This window comes from Symphalangus syndactylus, chromosome 4 (assembly GCF_028878055.3).
Source record: "Symphalangus syndactylus isolate Jambi chromosome 4, NHGRI_mSymSyn1-v2.1_pri, whole genome shotgun sequence".
NCBI lineage: Eukaryota > Metazoa > Chordata > Mammalia > Primates > Hylobatidae > Symphalangus > Symphalangus syndactylus.
Genome location: NC_072426.2, coordinates 142,289,392 through 142,308,417, shown reverse-complemented (window position 1 = coordinate 142,308,417; position 19,026 = coordinate 142,289,392). Strand labels below are relative to the sequence as shown.

Here is a 19,026-nt window from a genome sequence, read left to right as displayed (position 1 = left end):
ATAGATCTTGCAAGACTATTCAATCATTCAGTTAAAATTCCTTGACCTCCTGCTGGATGATGTTCGACAGGGCATTCATCTTCACGACACCCTTCGCGATGAATGGTAACATTTATCGCGGGTAGAGGTCCATTTCCACAGCAACTTGGGGGAGGAACAGGTAGGGTAGGTTTTGGTGTGGGTGCGATTCTTGGGGACTTCGTCAACAGGCAGGACATCAAGTGTGTAGCCAAAACAACACCTGGGCGAAGGGCAAAAACCGGAGCCCCGACCGGCTCACGCCCAGTAATGCTTGCTCTAGGTTCTAACTACCTGATCAAGTTGTCTCGGTTTGCCAGGGAAAGCCCAGCGTCTTGACAACCCTGTCAGTTCCGAACAAACCAGGTCGATTGGTCACCGGGGCTCGAATCCCGACTGATATGACCCAGCGGGGACAGAGGATCCCCCTCAGTGCCACAAGTACATTTCCCACCGAGCGCCTGCGCCAGTTGCTCTCGTGCGTCACGACTACAGGTCCCAGCATGCATCGAGGCCCCCTCCAGGCCATTCTTCCGCCGGCGGGGAGCCCTCGCCGGCGTACTTGTTAGGCGTGGCGCGGAAGAGTCCGTGCGTGATGACGTCGACGCGGCGACGCCGAGCTCTTCCCCCTTTTTCACGGCCTGTTGCATTACTAGAGTCCGGCCGCAGGCGGTGTCGAGCGGCGTTTTTTCTGCGGTTCGCCTTTTTTCAACCGCAGTTGTTTAAAAGCCTGAGGGAACGTGGAGAGGGGCTCCCACTCCCTTCCCTCTTTCCTTCGAGTTTGTGACTCCGAGATGGACAAAGCGTGTGCTGTTTTTGGAGGCTCCCGAGGCATTGGCAGGGCTGTGGCCCAGTTAATGGCCCGGAAAGGCTACCGACTGGCGATCATTGCCAGAAACCTGGAAGGGGCCAAAGCCGCCGCCGGTGACCTCGGCGGTAGGTATCAAACTGGAGTTGTCCAGTTGTATGGCCGCGGTCCAGGCGCCTAAAGAAAATCTCCTTTGTAAAAAGAGCGGGTCTGGCCTTTAGGGCTCTGGGGTTACTCGATGCAGCCGCGTGCGGGCGCTCTCCCGTTCCAAGGGTAGACTGCGTCTCGTGCAGAAACCCGCGATCTCCCTATGCCTCGCAGAATGCCGGCCACGCAGCCTGCCGCCGAGGGCCGAACACTTGGGGTTTTCTTTGAGACCTCGTAGTCTTGTGAGGCCCCGCTAATATGCACCCTCAGCCCTGAGGCTAGTGCTAACTCTGAGGAGCTTCCCTGTTGTGGGAGAGAGCTACGTAATAGTTTACTTTTAATGTAGGGAAAAGGGCGAGTTCTCGGCCCCCGGAGACAGGGCTGGGCCGAAAGGAGTTCAGGCAGGAAAGGTGGGAGTGCAGGTATAAACGGCTCCCTTCAGTTTTGCCCAAGGGCCGTGCCATGGCCCTGCGCGAATGCACAAAGCAGTGTTTCATAGAGAAACCCTTTTGAGTACCAGCCAGTTTGGAGATACACCTGGTTTGCTTTAATGTTATTAAATTGTTTTGGTGAGTTTTGCAAATGGACAATAAAACTTTGTTCTGCCAAATTCTTTTTTATTGCCTTTAAACTTCAGGGTTAATTTCCGGCTTATTATTAATGTATTAGTCATTTTGTGAATTTAACTCTTCATTGAGTTTAGGGAGAAACAGGACGTTAGATCCGAAGATGCTATTTGTTTAATCACTAGAATGGACAAAATTATGCTTCATTTACCATCAGGGAGGCATGGGGAGAATAGAGGCCTAGGGGTGCGTCTTGTGGCTCTTACTGTTTTTGTGTATGTGTGTTTTTTTGTTTTTTTTTTTTTTTTTTGAGAGGGCTTCCCATTATGTTGCCCGGGCTGAACCCCAACTCCTGATTTACTGGGCTCTAGAGATCTCGCCTCAGCCTCCCAAGGACCTGGGACTATAGACGCCAGGTGTGGCTGTTCATTTTTAAGTTAACATTATTGATCGGTTTAGTATCACCTGTTCAGTGCTGGTTGGGAGACTGTTGGGCTCTCTAAAAGAAAAAAGATCCTGTAATAGCTCAGGGAGAGTGTCAGTGAATGCTTCTTGAAGCTCGTATTCCTTGCCATTCTAACAGAGGAGGGGAAGAGTGGTGACCCTTACTGTGTCACCGCAAGCCATCAGTGTTTGCTGGACTGGATTGAAGCCATTAGTTGGGCTTTCAAAGGTGGTTGTGGACATAAGTCTTCGGGTGAAAACCAAGAGTAAGAGAGACACAGGATGCTTTTGGGTCCTGCATTCCTTTGAATCGTGTTCCATGAGTGATTGGTTTTCATCTAGAAAGTATAATTCCCCAGGTCGCTTACTGTTTCCAAAGGCTTAATGGGGTAATGTTGGTGTAAGCATATTTGTCAAGGTCAAACAGAAAATAAGGAATTGTTTTAGCTTTTAAAAACAATCCTACATTTTAGAGTATTAAAATGGTAGATTATTACATAGGGAATGCTTTGTTTTCTTTTGAAGTGTAGTTTTTTTTTTGTCATTTAACCACTTTTTAAAAGTGGTTAACAGTTGCTTTTAGTAAAAAATGTTTTTTTTCCTCCCCATGGTTTGTAGTTTTAGCATTTTTACAGCTTCCTGTGTTCTCTCTCCTGATGGTCAGGTTTGAATAATAGTCGTTACAATATATGTGCCATAGTGCATCCGTAGCACTTGAGAAGAAACCCAAGAGTTCCTGTTCAGGGCCAAAGAAACTAATTTCAACAAAAACCTGACAGAATTAGACATAAATTTCAAAAAAGGAATATAAAACCCAGAAGACTGTCGAATTGGGTAGCATGAATTCAGTGTTAAAGCTATAAATATTAGATGAATCTTACAGAGCCTTTATAACTTGAAAAAGCCCTCCCCTCTTTGTTGATTAAAAAGAAAATTTTAAAATTAACTTTCTGTAGTAGTACTTTATTTCCTCTTTGTTCCCGCATCCCAGTTTCATTAGACCAACTCTGTGAAAGCCAGGCCTTATGACATTACTTTTTTAATCTTTAGGTTCTAGATTAGCACAGGCCTGCCATCTTAGGTAGATGCTTAACAAATGTGTATTGAGTAAATTTAAAATTTGGGTTATAAGTAATTCTTATTTAACTTTGTTGTGTAGGAGATCATTTGGCATTTAGCTGTGATGTTGCTAAAGAACATGATGTTCAAAATACATTTGAAGAGATGGAGAAACATTTAGGTCGAGTAAATTTCTTGGTAAATGCAGCTGGTATTAACAGGTTGGTCACAGATTTAAATAAGTTTCTTATATATATATTTAAAACTTTTATTCCTAATAAGTCTTTGATTGGTATAAGTTAATATGTTTATTTTACTTTTAACTGGGAGAAAAAACTATTTTAAAACTTGTCAATCCGTAAATTATTTTCTTTTATATTGAGATACAGCATATAATAAATGCGCAGTTTAGTCGATTTTAACATTGTAATCATCACCCATATTGAGCTGTAGAATGTTTCCAGTGCTCCAGAAGGCAGTGTCTTCTCAATACTTCCTTCTTGGTAACTGTTTTCTGAGTTTTGTCACCATAGGTAAGTTTTGCCAGTTTGTCAACTTAATACTAATAGAATCATGGAGTGGATATTATTTTTTAAAAGATGAATTCAGGAGAGAATATTTAGAATAACATATTAATTTTCTTGCTAAACAAGGCTTAGTATGGCAGTTGTTCAGGCCATTCAAACTATTTTGGCTGTATGGTACTACTTTTAGGGGTTAAGAATATTTGCCACTCAAGCTGAGATGGGGTAGCAACCTGTCTTCCAAGTGGATCCTTTCTGGTTTATCAATCGTTATTTTAATGTTTCTCAAGCCAAGTACAAAATGGGACTCTAGGTATTCTAGCTATTCTAGCTCAGATAGGAAGCACTTCTTGCACTCTCAGTAAAAATGTTGTATTAGTCTTGACCTTTTTGGTTTTTATCTTGTTATTATATGCTATTACATACTGTTTCTTTTTGTAGGGATAGTCTTTTAGTAAGAACAAAAACGGAAGATATGATATCTCAGCTTCATACTAACCTCTTGGGTTCCATGCTGACCTGTAAAGCTGCCATGAGGACTATGATTCAACAACAGGGAGGGTCTATTGTTAATGTAGGTGAGTCTTCACCTTTGTGAATTTATAATTATCCCATAATACCATGCCATAAAAATATTTAATCCACAAATTTGTAATTTATTGTGAAACATGAATGAAATTTATATTATCTGTGGAAAAAAGGATTTAATTAATTGATTAATGAATAAAATAAGAATCACACATTCACATCCCTATAGGAGTCAGGCAGGTGTTAAATGAGTGACACCACTGAGTACTAGAAAAATGACGGTACCAGCCATGTGATAAATGATATCCAGCTTCATTGTCCAGAGCCCATATGGAATGGTGGAGGCCACCACTTAGATTCAGTAGATTGTTGCTGTGCAAGAATGTGGTCCCAGTTTTGCCAGCAATTTTGATTTTTCAAGAGAAATTGGATCATCCTGATTTTTGTGTGAAATTTTTTTTTTTTTTTTTTTTTTAAATAGGGACGAGGTCACACTATGTGGCCTAGGCTGGTCTTTAACTCCTGGGCTCAGGTGATCCTTCCGAAGTGCTGGGATTATAGGCATGAGCCACGTGCCCAGCCAGGAACCTGATTTTTAAAACATGGACAAGGAATTAAAGTAGACAGTGGGGGCTAAGTAATATTGTCTACAGCAGTTGCATGGGTTACTGTTAAATCTTGTGTAGAGGTTTAAAGGAAGATAAAATTTCTCTGTTTTTAAGAATGGATGTAAGTAACCCTTAGTTTTCAGTTCATCCAACCCACAAGGCAGATAAACTGTGGAGTATATGCCTGTAGAACTTAAAATACAAAATGACTTGAAATTTTACTTCAGTTTGGTAATTTGGAAGTAATAGTATACCATCTGCTTTTTATTTTCAAATGGTAATACCTTAAAAGGCCACAGAAGGGGGATGCTGCTCCATAAAAGTAAGTGACCCTGTTCTTTTAAATGTAGGAAATGGTTTTTCAAGCCAGAATTTAGAGTTTTTCTGTTTTGAAAGTGAGAAAAGGAAAGAATACTATGCTAATAAACTAAGGGGACATGAGAGCATTTTGGACATTTACCCTTAAAAATTTAAGGGATCCGTTTTCTTATATAAGAGATTAGTCAATGAGTCAACCTTTGCCTTTTAACTCAGCCAGATAAGGACTTTGGATACTTATAAGCAGGCAAACAGGCCTGTATCTGTCACCTGATAACCTGAGGTAGTTTGTTTAACTCTAAAATCTTCTTTTTTTTAGGTGTATTTAAAAAACCCATTAGTCCTCCTTATGCATGCAAAACTTTTAGAATTGAGCTAAAAGTAAATAATAGATAGTAAATTGAGAATCTTACTACAGAAAGGACTACTTTAAACTGCCAGACACTTCATTGATATTTCAGAAATTATCACTTTTTGACCTGATGAACAGTAGTGCGTGGCATGAATCAAAGCCGCTAAAGCTTCTGTTTGGTATTTCTTTTTTTTTCTTTTAAAAGCCACTCATATTTAGCAGTTGGGGGTTGTATACTCATTTTAATGACACTGTTGTTAATAAGTTCTGATAACCCGCTACCGTCGGACCTGCCCTGTTTGGTATTTTTTTCGTGCATGTATTTTTCTTTTTTTGTGTCTCTCTGTATCTTTCTGATAAACACCCCTCTGTCCATATGCATTTCTTCAGTCTGATGTCTTTTCTCTCTGCGTACTTCACAGTTCTCTTCCTTTGTTATTAATTGGCCTACAATATATAATGTAGATAAACATTCTAATACCGAACTTGTTGATTCTAATAGAGAAATGTTTGGAATGTTTTCTTTTTTTAAAATTACTTTAAAAAAATTTTGTGAGGTCCTTGATTAATTTTTATGTCATAAGTACAGGTCAGTGGTGCAGAAAATTACTTCCCCACTTCTGTTTTGCAAGAGTTTATTTGTATGTAGTTGATATTTGAATTAAAAATTATTACATATTCATTAGATGTGGTCACTCAAGGATCTTCAGTAGGCAGTATAGTTTACAATACATCACTGAATGTAATGAAATTGCAGTTTTACAAAAAGTGTATAATTGAATCTTTGCCAATTTAGATTGACAGTACAAGCATGTCTCGCAGATATTGTAGCTTTGGTTCTACTCCACCAGAATAAAGCGAATATCTCAAGAATGTAAGTCACACAAATTGAATTGCTGCAATCTCATGATAAAACAAATGGGTGAGGAGTTGCTTCTTATGTATGGATAAACAAAGTTGTTTCTCAAGATGGAATCTACTCCTTGTGAAGATGTGAATGCTGTTGAAATGACAAAGGATTTAGAATATCCTATAAACTTAGTTGATAAAGCAATATCAGGGATTGAGAGGAGTGGCTCCAATTTTTAAAGATCTACTCGGATAAAATGCTATCAAACAGCATCATATGCTGCAGAGAAATCTCTCATGAAATGAAGAGTCAATCATGTGGCAAATTTTGTCTTATCCAGTTGTTTAGTTTCTCAGTGCATGTAAAAGTTATATTATGGTCTATTAAGTATGCAGTAGCATTATATCTAAAAAACAATGTGAGTACTTTGTTGCTAAAAAATCCTTTATTGCTAAAAAATGCTAATGGTCATCTGAGCTTCTGGCAAGTCATAATCTTTTTGCTGGCAGAGGGTCTTGCCTTGATGTTGATGGCTGCTGACTGATAATAGTGGCTGTGGCAATTTCTTAAGATAAGACAAAATTTGCCACATTGATTGACTCTTCATTTCATGAGAGATTTCTCTGCAGCATATGATGCTGTTTGATAGCATTTTATCCGAGTAGATCTTTAAAAATTGGAGCCACTCCTCTCAATCCCTGCTATTGCTTTATCAACTAAGTTTATAGGACATTCTAAATCCTTTGTCATTTCAGCAGTATTCACATCTTCACAAGGAAGAGATTCCATCTTGAGAAACAACTTTGTTTATCCATACATAAGAAGCAACTCCTCACCCATTTGTTTTATCATGAGATTGCAGCAATTCAGTCACATCTTCAGGCTCCACTTGTAATTCTGCTCCACTGAAGTCTTGAACCCGGCAAAGTCATCCATGAGGGTTAAAATAACTTCTTTCAAACTCCTGTTAATGTTGATATTTTGACCTTCTGCCACGAATCACAAATGTTCTGAATGGCATATAGAACGGTGAATCCTTTCCAGAAGGCTTTTAATTTACTTTGCTCAGATTTCTAAGAGGAATTACTATTTATGACTGCTATAGACTTATAAAATGTTTCTTAAATAAGACTTGAAAGTCAAAATTATCCCTTGATCCATGAGCTGAAGAAAGGATATTGTGTTAACAGGCGCGAAAACAACATTAATCTCCTTGTACATCTCCATCAGAGCTCTTTGGTGACCAGATGCATAGTCAGTGAGCAGTAATATTTTGTTTGTGGCACCCCAACAGCAGTGAACATCAAGAATCACTGACCACAGATCGTTGTAACAGATATAATAATAATGAAAAAGTTTAAGATGGTATGAAAATTACCAAAATGTGACAAAGAGACACAGAGTGAGCACTGCTCACAGTGAGCCATGGTGTTGGAAAAGTGGTAATAGAATTGCTTGATGCAGGGTTGCTACAAGCCTTCAATTTGTAAAAAAAAAAAAAAAGGCAATATCTGCAAAGCACAATAAAGCAGAACAATAAAATGAGTTATGCACGTAATTCAATTTTAATGAGATTTGTCTTCAAATGAACTAGTTTTTAGGGTGAAAATGAGAGCTTTCTGCCTTATGTCTGTGTTGTAGAATCACAAAATTAGTCAGCTTTTGTCTGACTTTTTTTGACTTTAACCTCTACCTGCTGGAAGCCTTTATAAATACCACAGAATTTTCATCATATCTGACCTACTCAGAGATTAGAGTGCATCCCCTTCACATAATGGATCAATTCACAAGCACCTGCATTGGCAATTTTATATCAGCTGCTTTCAGATGCTCTTTTCTGTATGTATCTGCAGCAGATTTGGACTCTTAAATTTTCTGTAAATGACTGATGACAATGGTTAGAATTTCTAATTTTAACAGAGGGCAAGGTGAAGTGGGTTTTACCTTTTTGTTTACTGTAAATTATCTGAATTTTCAAGTAACCCCATTAATTGAATTTAATACACTTTTTTTTTTTTTGTCCTAGGAAGCATTGTTGGGTTAAAAGGCAATTCTGGCCAGTCCGTTTACAGTGCCAGTAAAGGAGGATTAGTTGGATTTTCACGTGCTCTTGCTAAAGAGGTAGCAAGAAAGAAAATTAGAGTGAATGTAGTTGCACCAGGTTAGTGAAAACTTTATTAAAATAACTTGATTGTGATTATTGTTTTATAGGGAAGCCATTAGTTGGAACATTAGTAATTGACATCTGGGTAGAATAGTTTGTAAAATGATTGTGAAAAGAATCAAATAATGAACTGGGGGACTCAAAAAAATTTTTGTACCTCATATTCTATATAAAGTCTATGTGTTAGCCTGTTTGCATTGTTCTAAAGGACTATCTGAGGTAATTCATAAAGAAAAGAGGCTTACTTGGCTCTTGGGCCTGCAGGCTGTACAAGCATGACACCAGTATCTGCTCAGCTTCTGGTGAGGCCCAGGAAGCTTTTTTTCAGTCATGGCAGAAGGTAAAGAGGTAGCAGGCAAGTCATATGGGGATAGCAGGAGCAAGAGAGAGAGGAGGTGGCAGGCTCTAAGCAACCAGCTCTGGCGTGAACTAACAGTGAGAACTCATTATTTACCATGTGGAGGGCACCAAGCTATTCATGAGGAATCCGCCTCCGTGACCCAAACACCTCCCGCTAGGCCCACCTCTAACATTGGGAATCACATTGCAACATGAGATTTGGAGGGGACAAACATCCAAACCATAAGAGTCTTTATTTTTAAATTTTGCACTAATGGAATAACTTAAGGTGGAGAGGGTCTTAGAAATAATTTTTTCCAGTCATTTTTTTAGATTAGAAAACTGTACCTGGGATTCAGAGTGACTTGCCTAAGGTTACACAGCTAGTTTATGGAAGAACTGTTACTAAAAGCTTTGTCTTTTGGTTTCCATCTAATGGAAGCTTAAAAATAATGTCCTACCAGGTGTGGTAGCTCATGTGGGAGGCTGAGGCAGGAGTATTGTGAGGCCAGGAGTTCCAGATCAGCCTGAGCAACATAGCAAGATGCTGTTTGTACCGAAAAAAAAAAAAAAAAAAAAAAAAATTAGCTGTGCATGGTGGTGCACACCTATAGTCCCAGCTACTTGGGAGGCTGAAGCAGGAGGATTGCTGGAGCCCAGGAGTTGGAGGTTGCAGTGAGCTATGATCATGCCATTGTACTCCAGCCTAGGTGACAGAGCGAGACCCTGTCAAGACCCTGTCTCTATAAAAATTAAAAAAAAATTCTTTTTAGATTTCCTTTATATCATTACACAAACTTTAGATAGTTTTGTCCCTTTACTACTATGGTCTGTCTAAACTACCTGGAACCTCCCATTTTCCTATTTTTTACTTTTCCATTATTTGCCTTTTGCCAGGGTACTAATTGATAAAATTGCCTGGATTAATGAAGAGGGCAATAAAAAGGTGCTAAAACTCAAAAATACATGATCACTAATTAGCTGGTGTGCTAGAAATTTTGATTAGGTATTTACTTGGTTTTTGAGTAACACAAGTGTTTTTATCTACCTCTGCCAGTTAGCCATGGAATCTTTGTCCTAGCCTGCTGTAGGTACTTAAGAATTAATCACCTATATAAGAAAAGGCAGTTTATTTTGGTTTGCTGGTCGTTTGTAAGAAAGAGAGGGCTGAAGTAGACCTTTGCCACCTTCCCCTTTCCAGTCACTAATGGCTCCAGCTTGGACCTTACAGTTGGTGTTTTCTTTGGCACTGAAGTTGAGCCAGCAGGTATCAGGGATTTATCAAAATATCCTGTTAACCCTTTTGGTCTACAGTGTGTCTTTATTTCAATTCTTTTCTTTTTTTTTTTCTCACAGCAACTAGCTACATTCAGACATTCTAAATCTATGAATATTTGATAAGTGACTGTGGTTCAGATACATCTATTTTCTGGGAGTAGGGAGAGAAAGAAAAAGAAAAAACAATCCAAAAGCAGCATTGTTGTTACCTTAGCGCTGTTTTCTCTTTGTGTATGCTTTATGCAAGCTGATTGATTTTTCGCGTTAGCCTAGATGAACCATCTATGGAATAAATTATTTGTGGTTTGAAACTACATGTATTTGCTTCCTTCTCTTTTCAGGATTGGAATACTGTGGGTAATGAAGGGTTAATTTTAGTTCATGATAATTTAAAAGCTGAATGATTTAGGGGAATGGAAGTGTTCTTAGCTAACAATAACTCATGCAGCAAACTTTCTGGCATGTCTCCTACGTGCAGGGGCTGAGCTAGCTCCCCAAATTACAGGAATGAATAAGATATTTCTGCACAAGGAGCTAAGTATAGTGAAAAAGACTGACATGTAAACAAATACTTGCAATGTCATATGATGAATATAAAATAGAGGCACATATATGGTGCTATAGAAATGTTGAAGAAGGAAAGAATGCTTAATTTTGTCTAGTTTAGAGTACATAGTTGTCTAGGCAGTAGACTAAATAGTGGGAATCCAGTTTACATAGTAAGGGGAAGTTTTAAGATTATTATGGAAGTGTGGTTGTAGTCTTTCTTTCTTAAATATTTTACTTTCCAGTGCAGTCTTTTTTTTTTTTTTTGAAAGTGGTGTTTTTATTTATCACTTCCCTTTTTTGTTGAGCATACAACCCTTATAGAGCATAATATATATTTATATATTATGGATTTCCAGTGCAGTTTGTACTACAGATAAAAACTTGTAGCTGAAAATGTGGCCATTTAATAGAGTGGCCTTTATGTATATTTAGCAGATTTGATGGTATGAATATGCATCATTGGTCAGAAGTAAAGTGCAACTTGAAATAGTAGAATTGAATCAGTTCTGTGGATTATTTACCAACTTTATTTTAGATAGTAATTTCAACCAGATTCTTCAACAGATCTTGTTAACAGAGCTAACAAACATCAGAGTTAACAAATATGTGTCTTTTTATGTCAGTTTTCCTGGTCACCTTCAAATGGAGTCTCCAATTAGCAGAAAAACAGTTTAAAAGCAAATTATAACAGGAAAAGCAAGGAACAAGGAAAATAATAAATTAGGCTGCCATTCATTGCCTAATATTGTTGACTTTTTAAAGATTAATAGCTGCTAATCTTTGGTATTACTTTAAATATAAAATAAACTGTTCGTGGGGAATCTTACTGATTGGGAAATATTGAATATTAGAAACAATATTTGATAAATGGAACCTATAATGGCTGTATTACTTTAAGAAATATATGTGTTTTGAATAGATAATACATATTGTACAAAATTCAAAAGTACAAAAAGGCATAGTCGTTTCTCCTCTGGACATTCAGTTACTTAAAAGTAATTGCTGTTAACTACATAATTTCTTTTGTATTTCATATATAAGCCAATAAAGCGTGCTGGGCATGAGTGTAAGAAAATACAAATTGTATCATGCAATTCATAGCTTTCTGTATCTTCCTTTATTCATAGAACAATATACCTTGGTGATGTTTCTATGTTATTCCATATAGAGCTGCTTCACTTTTTTAAATAACAGCTTTGTGGAAATACAATTCATATAACATACAATTCACCCATTTAAAGTGTACAATTCAGTGGTTTTAGTATAGTCACAGAACTGTTCAATCTTCACCACAGTAAATTTTAGAACGTTTTCATCATCCTTAAAGAAATCCTAAACCCATTAGCATTCATTCCCTATTTCTTTCCAGTCTCCCCAGGTTTTGGTAATGACTAAACTACTTTCTGTATCTACAGGTTTGCGTATTCTGGACATTTCATATAAATGGAATCATGTAATATTTGGTGTTTTGTGACTGCTGTGTCACTTTTAATGACTGAATGAAAACAGAAAATAATGTTTGTTTTAAGGGTATACCTAATTTATTTAACCTGTTACCTTTTGATGGACATGTAGTTTTGTTCTGAACTTTTTCTGTTACAACTAATGACACAGTGACAATACTTGTATGTGGTTTACTTTGCACATTTGCAAGTATGTGAGTGTAATCTTGGGACTGGAACTGCAAAGGCTTCAGAGATATGTGCATTTTGAATTTCGACAAATAGTATTGTGTTTATTTCTATAGGATACCTTAAGTGTTTCAGTACTTTTATTTATTTTTTAAGTTGAAGAGCTTTTATGTTTACTACTTGGAGAAAATCTTGTTGACAAAGATTTGCATGAGTTTGTTAGCTACTCAGAGCAGATATTCTAAGTGTTCTTATGTGCTGTTTGGAATGAAGTTGATTTCCCACTCTGCTTCCCTCTACAAATACAATGTTAAGACATAGAAATTTGTTCTGGTTAAAATCTTGGTTTAGCTTTTTGCTAAGAGCCTTATTTCTTCTCCCTTAGAAAAGTATCTGGGGTTGTTTTTGTTCTTTCTGAGTCCTAGAAACTTACATCAACAAGTGGACATCTGAGCTGGTAGATACATCAAATAGTGCCCCATCTCACAATTGTTAGTACTAGTGATAGGCTAAAATCCTGATGCCTTTTTAAATATAAAGGCTCTGCTGTATGTAAAAATGTTGAAAACTAAAATAAAGACCTAGGGATATGGAAATGAGGTGTTTCTATTTATACTATGTAGCTAGTCAGAAACAGATAAAGGATATAATCTTTTTTAAAAAATTGTTTAAAAATTTTTTTGAGATGGGGTTTCACTCTGTTGGCTAGGTTGGAGTATAGTGGTGCAGTCTTGACTCACTGCAGCCTTGACCTTCTGGGCTCAAGCGATCCTCCTGCCTCAGTAGTAGCTGGGATTACAGGCATAAGCCACCACACCTGGCCTATATCTTTAGAGTTTATCAAATATAAATCCTCGTTGAGCAGGAGCCGTGCATTTACTTTTTTGAGCAAGAGTGTCCCTGTTCCTAAAGAGTTCCTATAAAAATTGTACTGGGTTTTTAATCACATATATGGAACTGAACTTGAAGTTTCTTTGCTCTAAATTGTTTTAGTGCTTGTCATTTCAGTTATCTTTTCGTTGATTTAAGAAATGATAACTTTGTAGCCACATGGAAACCTCTGACTGTCCAGGTGATGCAGTAGCATCATTTGTTGGACAGTGGCATCTACTGGTAGTCTGTAAATTTTATAGCCTAGTTTGAAAGGCATTGTAAATATATACCTAGCAAAAAGGGGAGTAGAGCACAATTTCCAGAATTTTATAAATGAAGTGAAAGAATGATATGGGGGAGAGTCCTTTGGGGCCAAGGAGAGAGAGCACAGACCGGAAAGTAATACAAGCAGAAAGAAGGGTGTGTGAGTTGTTTAAGGACTATTAATCTCTCCCTTCAGGTCTGTGGTACATGATAGGGAACCCAAGAGACCATTTATATGTCATGCCCTGCGTTGTGAATATATTTATAAATGAAGATCACGTGGTTCGTAACCTTTACTATAAAATGACATGGAAGTTCCATACAGCCCAGAGTAATTTATCATTAGAGACTAGCTTTACATTTTTAATTTAATTTCTGATAAATTTTATTTAATTTCTGATAAAGTGGGGACAGATACATGAGTTTTAAAAAGCTACAGACAGATTATTAGGGCAGTAAAACTATTCTGTATGCTATAATAATGGTGGACACATGATATTAGGCATTTGTCCAAACCTGTAGAACTGTACAGTCTGAAGAGTGAACCCTTAGCTTGTGAAGACAAAATGGTACTAAATAAATGAACAAATAAATATATAAAATAAAGAGTGAACCCTAATGTAAACTATGGACTTTACTTAATAATATATCAATATTGGTTTATCAGTTGTAATAAATGTGCCACACTAAGGTAAGATGTTAGTAATAGGGGGAAATGGGAAGGGGGGTGATGGAAAAGGGGGTGCATGGGATCTGTCCGAACGTTGTGTTCAATTTTTCTGTAAACCTAAAATTCCTCAAAAATGTAAAGTTTATAAATTTTTTAAAAAGCTACAGAAAATGAAGAGAGGCTCTTTGGACGTGTTCATGTCCTCCATAGAAAATAACACAATCAAAGAGGAAAAACCAGCATTGGTGAATTCATCCCTTCTTTCAACTTGGCCTTTCTCACCCACTTTACTTTTAGTGCAGATTTCAGTGATGGCTAGCAGCTGTCCCCTGATATTTGTTATTCCAAGTATCCATTCATAGGTCTGGGGAGAGGTTGTGGCAAACTTTCCCTAAATAAATCACACCCTTATCTTCTAAGCCTGAGCAGTGGAGGGAGACTTTTCATTCGAGTGGGTGGCTGAACATCATCATTCCTGTTCTGGACTTCTTGTAATCACGTTGGATTCAGAGGGCACCACTCTCTCTTGTGCAGATCTGACCTAACATAGACATACACCATAGCAGAGATGAATCCAGGCTATAACGTTTAACAAGACCTTATTAAAAGCTTCAAGATGTTAGCCTTTATCTGTTCCATATCTAGCTTACTTGGTGGTTTTTGGGGGCTCACATGTCTGTCCTCCAAATTGGAAATCTCTAACTCTCCAGGAGATGCAGTAGCATTATTTGTTGGACAGTGGCACCTACTGGTAGTTTGTAATGTTTATAGCCTAGTGTGAAAGGCATTGTAAATGTGTACCTAGCAAAAAGGGGAGGAGAGCAAAATTTCCAGAGTTTTACAAATGAAGTGAAAGGATGATATGGGGGAGAGTCCTTTGGGGCCAAGGAGAGAGAGCACAGACTAGAAGGTAGGCTTGGTGTCTTGATTACTAACACAACTATTTTGTTTTGTTTTGCTTTTTTTGAGATGGAGTTTCACTCTTGTCGCCCAGGCTGGAGTGCAGTGACGCAATCTCGGCTCACTCCAACCTCCACCTCCCAGGTTCAAGCGATTCTCCTGCCTCAGCCTTCTGAGTAGCTGGGATTACAGGCGCTCGCCACCACACTCAGCTAATTTTTTGTATTTTTAGTAGAGATGGGGTTTCGCCATGTTGGGCAGGCTGTTCTCGAGATCCTGCCCTCAGGTGATCTGCCTGCCTTGGCCTCCCAAAGTGCTGGGATTACAGGCTTAAGCCACTGCACCCGGCCAACAAAACTATTTTATAAACAAGGTTTATTAATAATTTCAAATTATACGGTGGGTATGGTGGCTCATGCCTGTAATCCCAGCACTTTGGGAGGCTGACGTGGGTCGATCCCTTGAGTCCAGGAGTTTGAGACCAGCCTGGGCCACATGACAAAACCCCATCTCTACAAAAAGTACAAAAACTAGCCAGGTGTGGTGGTGCATGCCTGTAGTCACAGCTACTTGGGAGGCTGAGGCAAGAGGATCACCTGTGCCCCAGAGGTCCAGGCTGCAGTGAGTCGTGTTTGTACCACTGCATTCTAGCCTGGGAGACAGAGCGAGACCCTGTCTCAAAAAAATTTTTTTTTTTTGATAATTTCAAATTAAAATTTTCAGAAACGAATTTTTTTTTTTTAAATTCAGCAGATGTCTTAGTGTGTACCCTTTTCAACTAAACAAACATTTCTCTTTTAGGATTTGTACACACAGATATGACAAAAGACTTGAAAGAAGAACATTTAAAGAAAAATATTCCTCTTGGGAGATTTGGAGAAACTATCGAGGTGGCACATGCAGTTGTGTTTCTTTTAGAATCACCGTATATTACAGGGCATGTTCTGGTAGTCGATGGGGGATTACAACTCATTTTGTAATTTATAGATTATTCAGTTATAGGGGTGGTTAGCATCAAGGGCACACTTTGGCTACTGATTAGACATTTATACCTACATGGGTAACATTTGCTAATCACACCTGCTGATGCTACAAGTGTTAATTTCTGTCTTTATAAAAATATGTCTGAAAAGAACAGTGTGTGACAAATTGTGGGGTTTTTTTTGGTCTAAGTTACAGCACTGTTGTTTAAAAAGCCTTCATGAGATACAATTCACATACCATATAAATCACACATTTAAAATATACAATTCAGTGGTTTTAACATATTTAAATACATGTGCAACCATCCCCCCAGACAAATTGTGTTTTCTAAAGGGTATGTATCACTTACCTTTGGTTACCTTATAGACTGTAGCAATCTGAGTGTATAGACATTTTGCAAGTCATATAAACAAGTATTGATTTATATATTTTGCCTCAAAAGTGGAAAAATTATATTGTCTAATTATGATGAATTATTTTCTTGTATCAAGCTGAATTTTCTAAAAGTTAACCTTGTGGGCTGTTGCCAAAGTAAGAGTATTTAGAGGACACTGGTTAGTTGTCAATACTTTAGCAAGCCCACTAAAGATAAATATATTCCTTTTGCATGTGCTTGGGTGATCAGTTTTTATACAAGTTGCAAAACATAGTATTCATTAAAGACATGAATTTAGAATTGATTTCTTTGAGTGGTATTTCTCTTGATTGAGCAGCTGGACAAAATAATCTGCAAACTTAACTGTGGCGCATTTGACTCATTCTTGAGAAATTCTCATAAGTGATGAGGATTAGCCCTTATCTTAAGGTTTTAATACCTGGTACAGTAGTGAGCGGCACAGATTTCATGAACTTAGGACGTGTTTTTTATTCATGAAAAACTTAGAATAGTGAACTACTAATATTTAAAAACAAGAAATACAACATTTAAAAAATTAAGAGTATTTTGCATTAGTGATTATGATTCTTATCCCAAAATTCTAGAAAATAATAAATTCTGTATGAATAACCATAAAAAATAAATAAATATGCAACAACAATAAATTAAATGTCTTTACAAGAAGTGTAAAGACAAGAAAATGTCTTTACAAGAGATAAAGACACAAACTGAATGTAAAATACCAGGTAATAATTATTTTGCACTAAACTCTTTTTATGGGGAATAGTATGATATTTTCAGTGTCACTCCATTCATGTTGATTTGGAGCTGACAGTTATTTTGTGTAAGCAAAGATTTAATTTTATATTGAAAGTCAGTGCAAAATTATGAGTAGGATATACTAATAAATACAAAGTAATAACAAAAGTCAAAGCAGTGTTCTAAATCAAAATTCTGGGTTTCTTAATTATTTTAAATTTATCTTTGAAATAGTTTTCTTAATCTACTCAGGATATGAGAAAGTCAAGTGTGAATAAAGTTAGTATCATTAAACTAATTGTCTATTAAATGCAAGACGTGATAATATACAGAATTTATCAGGCATTACCAAGTCTGGGCACGTATAGGAAATGCAGCACTCAGAATGGTTTCAATGTAGTAGTTGATGCTTGTAAGGTAGGACAGCTTATTTAGACATAGTAGATAGTTTCTCTAATGCTGTCTCACCTGCTGGCCTTTGGCTACCTGTACTTCCCCATTATGGCAGCCCATTCAGTCTTGAGTTTTCTCCTCTGGACAGCTTATGCTCTGAAATCATGAGCGAGGCTGATTCAATTGGTGATTTGGGTGGAAAGCAGTATGTTTTGCTGACATTAAGATGTAGGTTATAGATAGGTTTAGCCTTTAAGTGTATGTTTTTATACTTTAAAATAAGAAATATAACCTTTTAAGCTATTCCACCTCCTCCCCCAGCCTATCTCAAACTGGTGGAATATATGGAGAGATCTTGAAAGAGGTAAAATAAACCTTCACTGCTCCACTCCAGGTGAATCCACCTACTCCCACTGACCTAGTAGAATTTGTAATTTAATACTTACATTCTATTTCTGAAATCAGTTGTGAACTGTTGCCTTATGTTCAGAGGTTTAAGAACCTCAGTGAATTCATTTTTTAAAATCTGCTGTTCTGAGAAGCATTGAATGAATTCTTAACAAGAAGACTCATCTGTAGCTGTTTGCTGACTCCTATGAGCCCATAAGGGTTCTGTGCTTAGCATTAACAAAATAAGGTTTATAGGTAAAGCCAATGTATTAATTTTTTTTCACATGGAGGGCTTTAAAATTTGTGCTGTTTTTCATATGTTATTCATATTCAATTTATGGTTTGTAACTGCTTTTTAGGGAGATAATTATATGTTATAAATTAGTTTTGGGGGGAATAATTGTGCAAAGAGGATAATTTAATTTACATGCTTCTGTTATTCAGAATAAAGAGAGAAGACACACTGCATATTCAAGAGTTGTGCCTTACATTGGTGGAACATTTTTTCTAAGATTTTTAAAAGGAATATGCATAAATCGAGAAATCATAACCACTGTCCTAACTTGGTAAACATACTGTTCTTAAATAAAGTATTTAATGATTTTAAGCTTTCTGATGTTAATTTTCTCTTTCTCTGCAACTGTAAGAGTAGAGTTTAAAAATTTGTCTTTCAATTACATTGTAAAACTTTCGGGGGAAGAGACCATACTGTATTCATTCATTTAGCTAATTAAGTAACTCAACAGATATTGAGTGCTTACTAAATATTTTGTATTTGTTTTGATACCCACACCTTGCCTACTCATCTCTGAGTATATTGGATATATGCAATAAAATATTCTTTAGTCATTACATTGTGCCATAGTTGGGGAGATCATTGAGATAAATCTGTTCTGACTCTCAGTTCGTATCTTGGAATATTTCTTGATCAGATTCCTTTGGTTTTTTATGTGACTTTGATGCTTGCTTTCACTTTATAACTGAATTTGCAAAGTGAATCAACTATTTTCTCTTAGGCAGTGTGCTTTCAGTTTGAGTAATTGTTAATACCAGCAATTTAATTAGAAAGCTTTGGCCTAATAATCCAAATGGAGATGGTATCAGTATTACCTGGAGAATATTTTTAAAAATAAATTTTAAACATACATCAGGAGCCCCCTCCCTGGAAATTTCAGTAAGTGGTAGGCAGGGTGAGGGAAATGTGGAGATACATTTAAGACACTTATTTATTTAT

The 19,026-nt window shown here is 37.2% G+C and overlaps 1 protein-coding gene across 2 annotated transcripts; it reads left to right on the top strand.

Moving 5' to 3' along the window:
* Positions 1–605: 605 nt before the first annotated feature.
* On the top strand, positions 606–18,399 carry CBR4 (carbonyl reductase 4). 2 transcript variants are annotated; one of them, XM_055276363.2, is made up of 5 exons: positions 606–954; positions 3,143–3,263; positions 4,008–4,144; positions 8,249–8,383; positions 15,692–18,399. In XM_055276363.2, exons 1-5 carry the CDS (start codon positions 813–815, stop codon positions 15,868–15,870), a joined length of 714 nt encoding a protein of 237 aa, XP_055132338.1. In that variant the 5' UTR covers positions 606–812; the 3' UTR covers positions 15,871–18,399. The 2 variants fall into 2 exon arrangements, with proteins under 2 accessions (XP_055132338.1, XP_055132339.1); XM_055276364.2 differs by lacking the exon at positions 8,249–8,383 and having other exon boundaries at positions 609–954.
* The last annotated feature ends 627 nt before the right edge of the window (positions 18,400–19,026 follow it).

Coding starts and splice junctions, on each gene's coding strand:
- CBR4 (XM_055276363.2), top strand. CDS start 813: ATGGACAAAGCGTGTGCTGTTTTTGGAGGCTCCCGAGGCATTGGCAGG. Junction 955..3,142: donor CGCCGCCGGTGACCTCGGCG/GTAGGTATCAAA, acceptor TTTGTTGTGTAG/GAGATCATTTGGCATTTAGC. Junction 4,145..8,248: donor AGGGTCTATTGTTAATGTAG/GTGAGTCTTCAC, acceptor TTTTTGTCCTAG/GAAGCATTGTTGGGTTAAAA.